Source organism: Megascapheus bottae, chromosome 10 (genome assembly GCF_031878675.1).
Source record: "Megascapheus bottae isolate mThoBot1 chromosome 10, mThoBot2.hap1, whole genome shotgun sequence".
Classification (NCBI taxonomy): domain Eukaryota; kingdom Metazoa; phylum Chordata; class Mammalia; order Rodentia; family Geomyidae; genus Megascapheus; species Megascapheus bottae.
This window is the reverse complement of record NC_143518.1, coordinates 26,071,884-26,084,337: the sequence shown is the minus strand read 5'-3', so window position 1 is coordinate 26,084,337 and position 12,454 is coordinate 26,071,884. Positions and strand designations below refer to the sequence as shown.

At 43.5% G+C, this 12,454-nt stretch overlaps 1 protein-coding gene, 1 long non-coding RNA gene and 3 other non-coding genes across 8 annotated transcripts; 1 reads left to right on the top strand and 4 right to left on the bottom strand.

The window, feature by feature from the left end:
* Window positions 1-17: 17 nt before the first annotated feature.
* Window positions 18-783, bottom strand: LOC150057743 (uncharacterized). Its single transcript, XR_016536781.1, has 3 exons — window positions 730-783; window positions 537-562; window positions 18-337 (listed from the first exon to the last, which is right to left on the bottom strand). It is a non-coding gene; the product is annotated as an uncharacterized LOC150057743 (long non-coding RNA).
* LOC150057745 (small nucleolar RNA SNORD24) lies at window positions 406-487 on the bottom strand. Its single transcript, XR_016536966.1, has one exon. It is a non-coding gene; the product is annotated as a small nucleolar RNA SNORD24 (small nucleolar RNA).
* Window positions 634-691, bottom strand: LOC150057744 (small nucleolar RNA SNORD75). The gene has a single exon (XR_016536927.1). It is a non-coding gene; the product is annotated as a small nucleolar RNA SNORD75 (small nucleolar RNA).
* Window positions 784-1,172: 389 nt separating the features above from the next.
* LOC150057742 (small nucleolar RNA SNORD74) lies at window positions 1,173-1,252 on the bottom strand. Its single transcript, XR_016536907.1, has one exon. It is a non-coding gene; the product is annotated as a small nucleolar RNA SNORD74 (small nucleolar RNA).
* A 514-nt stretch (window positions 1,253-1,766) lies between these two features.
* On the top strand, window positions 1,767-11,146 carry Zbtb37 (zinc finger and BTB domain containing 37). Of its 4 annotated transcripts, none has more exons than XM_090340400.1 (6): window positions 1,767-1,884; window positions 2,359-2,556; window positions 2,966-3,118; window positions 4,208-5,167; window positions 6,738-6,837; window positions 10,242-11,146. In XM_090340400.1, exons 4-6 carry the CDS (start codon window positions 4,245-4,247, stop codon window positions 10,728-10,730), a joined length of 1,512 nt encoding a protein of 503 aa, XP_090196526.1. In that variant the 5' UTR covers window positions 1,767-1,884; window positions 2,359-2,556; window positions 2,966-3,118; window positions 4,208-4,244; the 3' UTR covers window positions 10,731-11,146. The 4 variants fall into 4 exon arrangements, with proteins under 4 accessions (XP_090196526.1, XP_090196527.1, XP_090196528.1 ...); XM_090340399.1 differs by lacking the exon at window positions 1,767-1,884 and adding an exon at window positions 1,895-2,019; XM_090340401.1 differs by lacking the exon at window positions 2,359-2,556.
* The last annotated feature ends 1,308 nt before the right edge of the window (window positions 11,147-12,454 follow it).

The following is a 12,454-nucleotide window of genomic DNA, read 5'->3' as shown; positions in this document are numbered from 1 at the left end:
ACCATACTAATACCATTTCTATCCTGTGTTCCCAGCCACCCATTTTACAATTTTACTTACCATAGATGAGAGTTTTTCCAGTAGAGCCTACAAAACAATGAAATTACACCTAAGTACAGCTGGCACTTCTGTATACTTGTTATCAATACCTCACAATCCCACTAACAATAGAAGTATTGTCATTTTATCCACTGAATTTTGGGATGGTATGATCTGCTGCACTTGGAATTGTTTTAGCCAAAGTACTAGTCAGTTTGATATTCCCATATGAATACAGAATGTATGGTTCCTCACCTGCACCCATGGGTAGACTGGCTTAGTCCTCCCGCCTCACTGCCTACAAAAAAATACTTTAGTTAAATTCAATGGCAATCTCCTGTGAGTGGCTGTTGCCTCTACACTGTGCGCCTCAGTTACGTTAATGGTGGTTATATTAATCGTCATCCTTACTGTCAAGAGTAGCAAATATAATGTCATCACTTTGGCCCACTTGTCTTCAATCTATACTAGTGCAATTGTATGTTTCAGTAACTCACCTCATTTCTCAAACTTGAGTCTTTTGCTAAAAAGCAAAAAAAAAATTTAGATTACTCCCTAGAATTTATGCTGCATTCCCAATCTCTGAACCATCAAAGCCTCAGAAAGCATTTTCAGAAATCCCTTCTGCCCACTACTCTCACCATCACAGGCTGTGCATTAAGGAACTGAGTTTCAGTTCAACTAACTTACCTGTCCACCGTATGTCATCATGCATCACATTGCACACGCTACGAGCCATTCCTGGAAGTCAACAAAATGCTTCAGTTAACACGTGCAACCTCTAACCTTTGCCATCTTTGCATTACCCTTCCCTCCCTAATCGATTACTGATTGCATTCATTCCTACCAGTGCACACAGTGCACCATTGGGAACAATGGTGCATTGCGAACTAAAGGCCACTTTTCCCTTTAATGCTTCGTCACCGGAGTACGGCCACGCAAAATGCAGCGGCTTACGTGGGCACATCTACTCAGGTTACTTATGTCGGCGCTTAGCAGTAGGAAGGTAGCTCGGTAAGTCGGTAGGCCTCCAGTTAATCACCATAAGGCTCGAAATGCAGCCTTGTCTTATGACTGGGCGCCATGAGCCAGGAGTTCAGTACCCCAAAATAGGCCTGTTCAGATGGCTGCAGGCCCTGCCGTCAGAGTCGTTGGCGTTCATCAGCACTCTCAGATGTCCCTACCAACACAGGCTTCATCACAGGCAGGCCACGCGAGCCTTCTGCGGCCTCCCAGCGGCAGCTCTACTTGAGTCTGCACCCAACGCGCAATCGCGTCTCCAGCTCGTGGAACCACGCCAATCGAACACTCCCGAGGGCTCCCAAACTGCCAGCCAGCTCCAGCCCATGCAGGCTTGAGCTGCGCAATGCAGGACTGCAATGCTCACGAGGACACTTACCTGCCAGCTTACTGCAAAGCGCCAGCGCCGAAAGACCGAAATGGCGCCCGGAGGCCCGTATATATAGATAGTCTCGGCGTGACGTCATGACGCACGCTCTCCGGCGTCCCGCCCCCTTCCCCACCCCCTCCACTGGCCCCATCTCCTCTCCGCCCCCATGACCCTCCCCCGCAGCTCCCGCCAGACCTCGCCCTGATGGGCGGGGACACGGGCGCGCGTCTGACGCGGGGATCCCGCCCTCTCCCAGCCCAGGAGGAAGAGCGGAGTGGAGGGGGGCTCGAGGAGGGACAGCACGGGGCGTGGGGGGGAGGGACGGGGCGGGGAGGGGGGCGGTGTAAGGGTGAGTGATTTCCTTCCGGCACGTCGCCCGCTCCGGGGGAGGGGGCGGGGGGTTTCACTTCCGGGACGGTGTTCCGGCCCATTCCGGCCCATTTCTACCCCCGGAGGTAGGTACAGCTCTGAGACTCGGGCTCAGGCCCCGCAGCCCGGTCCAGCTGCCCCTGCACCGAGGTCACCTGGCCTGGTCTCCGCTGCAGCCCGCCTCTGGGACGCCCGGCCACTTCCCGCCACCTCCCCTCCAGGTGCCCGACGACCTTCCACCTCTTTGGCCAGGAGCCGGGTTCCTGGGCCGGACCCGCCCCCTCCCGGGCCCCTCCCTCACGACCCCGGGCTGGGCGGCCCCCTCCCCGGCGCGGCGGGACGGGACACACCCCGCCGCACACACCCACCTCGGGGCACCTCCCCGCCCGGGCGCCGTCCCGGGGCGCCGCCCCCTTCCCGCCCCGCGCGCTCACCTGCGAGCCCGCTCTCCTCCCGGCTCCCGGGTGACACCCCCCGCGCCCCACGCTTCCGAGCTCCCCAGCGCTGCCCCCGCGCCGGAGTCGCCCGCCCCATGCCGTTCCCAATTCTCCCTCTTCCAGCTTCACCCTTCCAGGGCCGACGGTAGAGAAAAAGACTTTACTCCTGGGGCTTCCTCACGGGGGAATTGACGGAAAAAGCAAACAAAAAAGGCCGCTGGTGTAGGCTCCAAAATAAACACCTCAGAATTCGAGATGGCATCGACCGAGGCTCTTATTGGATTAAAAGTTTCAAAACAAACAGTAACTCTATGGAAAAAGGTCAGATTGGCTAAAGTTAGTTCTTGAAAGGAGTAGATGTACTTCCCTGTGTAATGATGGGCGTGTTGGAAAGTCCGGGACCGTAGTGTGTACTTCTGCGCATAAATTCCTCAAGTTTTCAGGTCTTACGTCACCGTGTGATAAAAAAAAATTCTAAATTCCCTTTGCAATTAAATTATTGTCTTCCTCTTGGGATGTATACAAACTGTTGTTAACTACTGCAATCTTACGTTTGGACCATGTTTGTAAATGTTTTTGTTTCTACCATCTCTAGGGAACTTTCAAAATCAATAACTAATCACCACCGTGAAATCCCCCAACTTCATTTTTGGATAGAGCACATTTACTTAATTTTTCCTGAGAACTGGGCGTCAAGTTATTGCATCTTTCTTTTTTTTTTTTTCTTTAGTTAAAGGTAATTAAAGGTTCATCACATGAGGTATGCCAGCATTCGAGCATAGAAGTTCTCTGCATCTTGATTGAGTCTGCACAAGAGTGGTGGAATTTTTCTTTAGAGTTTGCCTCAGAGTCCCATATCCAAAAGATTTTTGTGGGAACTCTGGTAAGCTTAAACATATTGGCCTACATTCATGTGGGATATTAGTCACTGTATAAAGTAATAAATGTAATGCATGCTGCATGTAGTGAAGTACTGGGCGATATCTAACCCGTTCATTTGTATGTAATTGCATGTACCCAAGAAACTTGCTTTTCTCCTTCATAGAAAAGTTGTCAAGGGATTTTTTTTTAATATTGTCATGCTGCCACTATGATTAATACCTCCCCAACCCTTTTATTGACTTCTTTGTTGTATATTTTATTAGTAAAAAAAATATAAGCCAGGCACTGGTGGCTCAAGCCTGTAATCCTAGCTACTCTGGAGGCTGAGATCAGAGGATCATGGTTCAAAGCCAGCCCAAGCAAGGCAATCCATAAGATTCTTATCTCTACTTAACCACCAGGAAACCAGAAGTGATGGAGTGGCTCCAGGTCGTAGAATGCTAGCCTTGAACAAAAGAGTTCAGGGACAGTGCTCAGGCCCCAAGTTCAAGCCCCAACAAAAAACAGAAAAGAAGAGAAAAATATACCATAATTGTTTCATAGTGTGGAGGCCTGGGCACTGTCCCTCAGCACTTCAGCTTAAGACTACCACTCAACCTGTGAACCAAGCCCCACTTTCCATTTTCTAGAGGTTAATTGGAGATAAGAGTCTCAGGTCCTTTTGTGCCCAGGCTGGCTTTGAACCTTGATCTTCAGATCTCAGCCTCCTGAGCAGCTAGGATTACAGGAGTGAGCTGCCCTGCTGGCATTTATTTATTTATTTATTGGTAGTTTTTCAGTTACTTTGCTGTGAAATCTATACTAAAAACAATCCGCCAGTGATTCTGTTTTTATATCTAAACATAAAATACCTTTGTACTTCAAGATTTTAATCTGTTTATCTTGAGACAAGGTCTTGCAACCATAGCCCAGGTTAGCCTAGAACTCATGATCCTCCTGCCTCAGCTTCAGAGTGCTGATATTACAGGCATGTGCTGTCCTGCCCTACTCAAAAATTTAGAATTTATATTAAATTGTATTTTAAGTGTGCTTGAATTAGGAAATATCAGGAGAGTAAGGTCGTTAATGAGCATATCATTTCTTCTTTCAGCGGGGTTGAATGCCTGCCCATACCTTCAGGCACGATCATGGAGAAAAGTGGGAACATACAATTGGAGATCCCTGACTTCAGCAACTCTGTCCTGAGCCATCTAAACCAGCTGCGCATGCAGGGCCGTCTCTGTGATATTGTGGTCAATGTACAAGGACAAGCTTTTCGGGCTCACAAAGTAGTACTGGCTGCCAGCTCCCCCTATTTCCGGGATCACATGTCCTTGAATGAGATGAGTACTGTCTCCATTTCAGTCATCAAGAACCCTACTGTTTTTGAACAGCTCCTTTCTTTCTGTTACACAGGGCGGATTTGCCTGCAACTGGCTGATATCATCAGTTACCTAACAGCTGCCAGTTTTCTGCAGATGCAGCATATTATCGATAAGTGTACACAAATCCTGGAGGGCATTCATTTCAAAATTAATGTGGCTGAGGTGGAAGCAGAATTAAGCCAAACTAGGACAAAACATCAAGAGAGACCTCCAGAGTCCCACCGAGTTACACCAAATTTAAACCGCTCAATTAGCCCAAGACATAATTCCCAAAAGGGAAACCGCCGTGGACAGGTTAGTGCTGTGCTGGACATCAGAGAGTTAAGTCCCCCTGATGAGTCTACCAGCCCTCAGATAATTGAGCAGAGTTCCGATGTAGAGAGCCGGGAGCCCATACTTCGCATCAACCGAGCAGGACAGTGGTATGTGGAGACGGGAGTAGCAGACCGGGGCGGCCCAAGTGACGATGAAGTTAGGGTTCTTGGAGCAGTGCACATCAAAACTGAAAATCTAGAGGAATGGCTTGGGACTGAGAATCAGCCCTCTGGAGAAGATGGGAGTAGTGCGGAGGAAGTCACAGCCATGGTGCTCGACACCACGGGCCATGCCTCCGGAGGGCAGGAGGGTTACACGTTAGCGTCTTCAGGAGCCAAAGTGGCCAGGCCAACAAGCAGTGAAGTTGACAGGTAAGTTCTGTCTAATGGCTGGTGTGTTGACATTAAGGGGGCACTGATCTTAGCCAAAAATACATTAATACTGGGGAAACTTGAAGAGAGCCCCAAGACATACATTAAAAAAAAAAAAAAAAAGCAAGAAGCTCCTAATCCAGAAGTATTCACTATAGTGGGAGAACTATAGTAAAGTCAGACACTCCCATGAATCAGAATAGCGTGTGCAATCACAGTAACATCAGCCATTGCCAGGACTTCCTTGGGATTTTCCAGGCTGGGAACTGATCGTCAGCCTGGCACCCAATGTTTGTACACATGTAGGTCATCTTTGAAGAATTACTCTGTTTTACTTGGCCCCACCTGCCATATTAGAGGAAATATGGTACTGTCAAACTGTTAATTTACAGAGGAAAGCTTTTTGACGTCTTCAAGTGTTATGCGGTCATGTCTTTTCTGTTGTATTTCATGGATAGCTGTTGTTCCCACTCTTTTTTTCCCCCATTGTTACTATGCCCTATATATCTCATTTTTTTCTTTCTAATAAATAGTGTTTGTTATAATATTTCTTCTTGGTGAAAACAGGACTAGCTTTGATCTACATCAGTGGATAGAAATATTACTAACAGGTTGGTAATAACTATTTTGTTTTGTTTTTGTTTTTGGCAGTATTGGGAATTATGGCCTTGCACTTGCTATGACTCCATAAGTCTTATCTCCAGTTCCCTGTTCTCTCTTGAAAAGAGATTGAAGGCTGAGTGCCAGTGACCCAAGACTGTATTCCTAACTACTCAGGAGGCTGAGATCTGAGAACTGGTTTGAAACCAGTCTGGGCAGAAAAGTTCTGGAGACTCTTAACTCCAGTTAATCAAAAAAGCTGGAAGTGGAGCTGTAGCTCAAGTTGTATAGTACTAGCCTTGAGTTTAGGCTCCAGGACTGACCTTAATGAGAAGTAAAGAAGCTATTACTTTGGTTTACAGGGGATCTTGAGAAACAATATGTTACAGATAGCAGTAGTATAATGCAGCCATTTATGTGGTCTTGATTTGAATACTATCAAGGGCCATTAGTAGTTAAAATACGCTTGAGCACAGAACTTTTGCATCCCCAGTATTAACACTGTTAACCCTCCTGTGTTAAGAACTGTATTGGAAGTTGTACCAGGTAAAGTAAAAGATATTTAATCTCCATGATCTATATCTAGCCTAAGGTTAGATATAGAGGAAAGAACAACCAAATACCCAATAGGTGCACCGAAGAAAAAAAATTGAAAGACCCAGTGTTTATTTATTCTTTTACCCTTCTCCCAGAACTTAGGTAAGTTGCTTATATTTAGCCTTAGCTTTACCTTCTTAAAGGACTATTGCTGTCATTTTGTATTTTTTTTAATTTATTAGGCCAAACCTTTCTTATCTTACTTCAGATCAGCTCTCATGTTGACTCTGTAAAAGTATTTCTCCCTCATCTGTAGCTTGGTTTGATCCTCCTACCTTAGTTATAAGATAAAGTGGAGGCGGGGAGGAACCACCATTTTTCAAGTTTTTTGAACTAATAGAAGTTAGTCCCTTTTATGCATCTCTTCTAACAGATTTAGTCCATCCGGAAGTGTTGTTCCCATGACAGAGAGACATAGAGCCAGAAGTGAATCTCCTGGGAGAATGGATGAACCTAAGCAGCCCAGCTCCCAGGTATGTAGTTGTTGAGATTACTATGTTTGTTAAAGGAAATGCTATGTATCTGAACAAAATATAACAAGAAAGGGAAGCTGCATATGTATCAGTATCGAAAGATACTATATTTCATTTTTATTTTTCTTTCTTGATAATATCAAGGTTTGAACATAAAGCCTTGAACTTGCTTGGCCGGTGATCTATCATTGGAGCTACATCTCTTGTTTTATTTTGGTTCGGTCTTGAAGGTCTTATTGCCAACAGACATCTTGATCCCATTTATACCTACCCTACAGCTAAGATTACCAGTATGTGCCACCATACCCAGCTTGCTCTTTGAGATGGTATTTTGCTAATATTTTGCTCAGCTGGCATCAAACTTCAGTCGTCCCTATTTCCACCTCCTAAATAGAATAATTACTTTTCTTTTACATTCTTACTTGTGAACATGCTAGAAGCAGAATTTGGGAAGCAGAAAAAAAAATTATACATTGTAGAACACTTTTTTCATCACAGAGACTAATCTGTAGACCTGAAAGTAAAATTAACCCCTAAATGCTACTTAGGGATGATTTAGGACTTAGACTACATTCTGATTGTGTGTGTGATATTATAATACTGTGTATGTACAGTTATTTATATACCATATTATATATTTGTAAAATTTTTATGAGTGTGCTATTTTATATGCATGTATCTTTTATTTTTCTGACTCTATCACATGAAAGGTGAAAATACTTGACTTGATTAGCCATGTAGGTTACAATCTTTCTGACTCAGATTTTCCTGCTACTTGTCAGCATTCACTATCTCAAGCAAGTCAATGTTCTCTGTTGTAGCAATCCCATCCGATTATTTTTCTCTTTATGCTTTGAGTCTGAGATTCCCATTCTAAATGAATCCACTCAATGCCTAATTCCTGTGTTTGTATAAGGCAATGAATGTTCTTTGATCTTCCCTTCTTAAATCATTATAACATTTGTACCCAATGCAATATAATTGTCCTTCTGGTATTGGGGATCAACCTAGGGTTCACTCTCCTGAAACACGCATTCTTCCACTGAGCTAAATCACCAAACTTTTAATTTTTCCTAATTCTTCCCTAACTCATATAAGTTTCTTTGTTATTATTTGTGTTCTTTTCATGTTTCCTATTACATTGATATCATGAAAGCAGAGACAGTATTTTCTAACTTTAATTATAACTCTGTGTCTTAATGGGAATTTTACCTATAAGTACAAAAATGGTAGATTTTATTATTATGCATACGTCATAGAGAATTCTTAGACAAAGAACTGCATTTACTAGACAAGGACTTATTTTTGTGATATCCACAGTTTGATGGTAAACACTGAAATCTCCAGTTTTGGAAACTTTTTAAATAAAAGTAATACATGAATACACTAGTAATACACTAAAATTTTAAAATAAAAGTAATACACTAATTTTTAAATAAAAGTAATACATTAAATAGGATGGGTTTTTTTTTTTTTGAAAAATGTATTTGGCTGAGCCAGGCACGGTGGCTCACGCCTGTAATCCTAGCTACTCAGGAGGCTGAGATCTGAGAATCAAGGTTCAAAGCCAGCCCGACACAAAAGGACCAGTAACTCTTATCTCCAGTTAACCTCTAGAAAACAGAAGTGGGGCTTGGCTCAAGGGTAGCGTGGTAGCCTTGAACTAAAGAGCTCAGGGATGGGCCAGGAGTTTGGCCTAGTGGTAGAGTGCTTGCCTAGCATGCACGAAGACCCGGGTTCGATTCCTTGGTACCCCACATACGTAGCAAAAAGCCGGAATAGTGCTAAGGCTCAAGTGGTAGAGCTCTAGCCTTGAGAAAGTCCAAGGACAGTGCTCAAGCCCTGAGCCCAAGCCCGGGACTGACAAAAAAAAAAAAAGAGCTCAGGGACTACGCCAAGGCCCAGGGGTAGGGTTTGAGCTGAAGAGCTGAGGGACAGCCCACAGTGCCACTTCTGTTTTTATTCTGGTTGGAGATAAGAGTCTTATGGATTTTTGTGCCTAGACTAACTTTGAACTATGGTCCTCAGATCTCAGCCTCCTGAGCAGCTAGGATTCCAAGCATGAGCCACTGATGCCTGGCTCATGCTCAGCTTTTTCTGCTCATGGCTAGTGTCCTACTACTTGAACCATGCTTTCAGTTTCAGTTAGTTGGAGATAGGGTCTCAAGGATTTGTTTACCCAGGCTTTCTCAGAACTGTGATCCTGAAATCGCAGCCTCATCAATAGGTAATATACTGTGAGCCACCAGCACCTGGCTCATAAATGTAATTTATATAGTAGTTGCCATTATATATTCCGTAACTATCTGATATCTGATACAGTAACCATTAACCATATGTCATATGGCTACTTGAGTTAATACTTTAATTAATTGAAAGTAATTAAAATATGGGACCGGGAGTTTGGCCTAGTGGTAGAGTGCTTGCCTAGCATGCCCGAAGACCCGGGTTCGATTCCTCAGTACCCCACATACGTAGCAAAAAGCTGGAATGGTGCTGAGGCTCAAGTGGTAGAACTCTAACCTTGAGAAAGTCCAAGGACAGTGCTCAGTCCCTGAGCTCAAGCCCATGACTGGCAAAAAAAAAAAAGAAAGTAATTAAAATAAAAATTTTACTTCCTTGGTTGTATTAGCCATATACAGATGTACAATAGCCACATATTACTGGTGGCTCTCAAGTTGACTAGTACAGATTATAGAACATTGCAGTCTCACAAAAAGTTCTTTTGGTCCAACATTATCTAAGCACTTAATTATCTAGACTGTAATTGTAAGACTAGTATTCAAGGTGTGATATAAGTGGGCTCAGATTCTCCTATTGTTGTAAAGTAATACAGTCAGCATAGATTTAATAAGCATGCAATTTGTTGGCTAAAAATTATGTTGCTCCCATTTTATGACAATAGGATAATGTCTAAAGATTTTTCTTAAGTTTTACTGTCAATATCTGGAGTTCTTTTTGTAATTTTTTTGGTTTGGGTTTTTTTTTTTTTTTTCCAGCCCTGGGTCTTGAACTCAAGGTCTGAGCACTGTCCTTGGGGTTTCCTCAAGGCTAGAGTTCTACCACTTGAGCTACAGCACCATTCCAGCTTTTCTATGTATGTGGTACCGAGGAATTGAATCCAGGTCTTTGGGCATGCGAGGCAAACACTCTACCACTAGGCCAAACTCCCAGCCCTTTGTTGTTATTGTTGTTGTTATCTTCTGTGTGTCTTTCCAATAGAAGTAAAATGCAAGGTCTAAGAATATAGCTAACTGGTATCATACTTGGGTATCATGTGAAGCCCTAGATTCAATTCCTAGTAACACACACACACACACCAGATAAAAGGGGGTTTGATTGCTCTTAACATGTATGTTTAGTGATCCAGGTTCGTTCTTGCTCATTTTCCTCTTCTGGCACAGGTAGAAGAGTCAGCAATGATGGGAGTAAGTGGCTATGTAGAGTATCTCCGAGAGCAGGAAGTATCTGAGCGGTGGTTCCGGTACAACCCCCGCCTTACCTGCATCTATTGTGCCAAATCTTTCAACCAAAAAGGGAGTCTGGACCGCCACATGCGCTTACATATGGGCATTACACCATTCGTCTGCCGCATGTGTGGCAAGAAGTATACTAGAAAAGATCAGCTAGAGTATCATATCCGCAAGCACACAGGCAACAAACCCTTTCACTGTCATGTTTGTGGCAAAAGCTTCCCCTTCCAGGCAATCCTGAATCAGCACTTTCGCAAAAACCACCCAGGCTGTATACCGCTGGAGGGGCCACACAGCATCTCTCCCGAAACAACTGTCACATCTCGAGGACAAGGTGAAGAAGAGTCACCTTCACAAGAAGAGACAGTTGCTCCTGGGGAAACTGCCCAGGGCTCTGTATCCACTACTGGGCCAGATTAAAACAGTGAAGGGGAAGGGGCAGACCCTCTTCCCTTTGGGGCTATAAGCAGCCCACATCAGGGCCATGAACTAATACTTAGATTCACAAAACGCCACATCATGAGACCAGAAGATTGCTTCCAAGATGTTGCCAAACTGGAGGATCAACAGTACACAAAAGCACTAAAGGCTCTACCCAGCATCCTTCCCACACCATACTTTGGAAAATAATTGATCAAATCAACTTTCTAATTCAGGGATCAACAGCCTTGGTTTGTTAACTTTATAAGAAAAAATTACCTTTTTTAAACAAAACTGATAAGTGATCATTTACCTGCCCATCATGTTTGAACACTGGACTTTGGTCCATATCATCTTGGAGGCTGTTACTGCCCAGATCTAAAAAAAAAAAAAAAAAGGAACAGGAGCCTTGACCATCTAAAGCAACCAACAATGAGAAAGAGAGAAGGTAGTCGTGATAGTAAGGAGGAAGAATCCCTTCTTTTCCCTTCCCTGCCAGACCTGCATCTTCACATTTCAGAAGAAAAAAAATGACTGAATATTGGTGGTTCTTGTTGTTCTGAAAGGTTAGGCACTACTTTTTCCCTAACTAAGCACCTAATACTTCACCTGATTGCTTTCCGTCATAAGCCATCTTGGAGCAGTATTCTAATGGGCAGCATCACCAGAAGCACTTTAGGCAAGTGAAATGAAGCAGCAAGTAGGTACTGCTACATTTGGGGGCTTGATTGTTGTGCTAAGGAAGAGAGGAGCAGGGAAAGGGAATCATTTTTTATGTTTAACAAATGCTGAGTAGCAGAGAGCCTATTGCAACTGCCTGACTGACATTTATGAACAGTTGTGTCTATATCCATCCTTGAGTTTCAAGGGAACGGCTCCATTCCAGAGTGAATTAACCTGTTAGGGCTGACTACCAAAGTTTCATCCAGCCTCCAGGGGCTCCTAGTTTCACATAACAGCAATACTGCACATCAGAAGTGTTGATTTTCAGTGAAATAAGCCTGGATTATATTTTTGAATCCACTGATATCTGTATTTGATAACTTTTATATGAAGTTTGAAACACATTTTTTCCTGCAATATCATAGTTGAAAAATTTCAAACTATTCTTAATGCAACCACAGTTTCATTTCCTGCTATGTTAGTTTATATTTTCAGTCCAATGAAGAACCTCACTTAAGTCTATGTCTCGGGTCTATAAACATGAGACTTCACAAACCAGCCATCAGCAAATTGATGGTAACTCCAAGAGCTTTGGCTTTTTTTAAAAGAATACACTACAGGGCACTTACCAGAAAACATCATGCACAATTGTGTTGCAATAAATGCTCAAAGGATCAATTTGATCAGGTTTGGTTACTTAATCATTCCTAAGATTTTTAAAACTTCAAGGGACCTTTTTAGTAATTCTGAGTTTCTCTGAGATTCTTAATCCAGCACTAAGAGGAAGAACTTACCAAACATGTGCAGCTGTAGATTGAGAGGAGGAGGATTAATAAGGGTTACAAGCATACAGTTGCCTACAACCTCCAGTGCAAACAAAAAAAAAAGGAGAATAAATCTCTAGCTTGTCTTGATTGGTTTTGTGTAACACTTAAATATTCAACGGCTTATGGAATTGTTTGGTACAGAGGCATAGATGATTGTAAAACAGGTTTGGGAGAGCCGGTTATCCCTGCACTGGTGAGCTACTTGTGAGAATGTTAGTCTGTGTGCTTCTCTCT

Bases quoted from the DNA above. Each gene is read 5' to 3' on its own strand.
- Zbtb37 (XM_090340402.1), top strand. From the start codon at position 4,245: ATGGAGAAAAGTGGGAACATACAATTGGAGATCCCTGACTTCAGCAAC. The intron at 5,168-6,737 runs GTAAGTTCTGTC...CTCTTCTAACAG, and splicing joins ACAAGCAGTGAAGTTGACAG to ATTTAGTCCATCCGGAAGTG. The intron at 6,838-10,241 runs GTATGTAGTTGT...CTTCTGGCACAG, and splicing joins CTAAGCAGCCCAGCTCCCAG to GTAGAAGAGTCAGCAATGAT.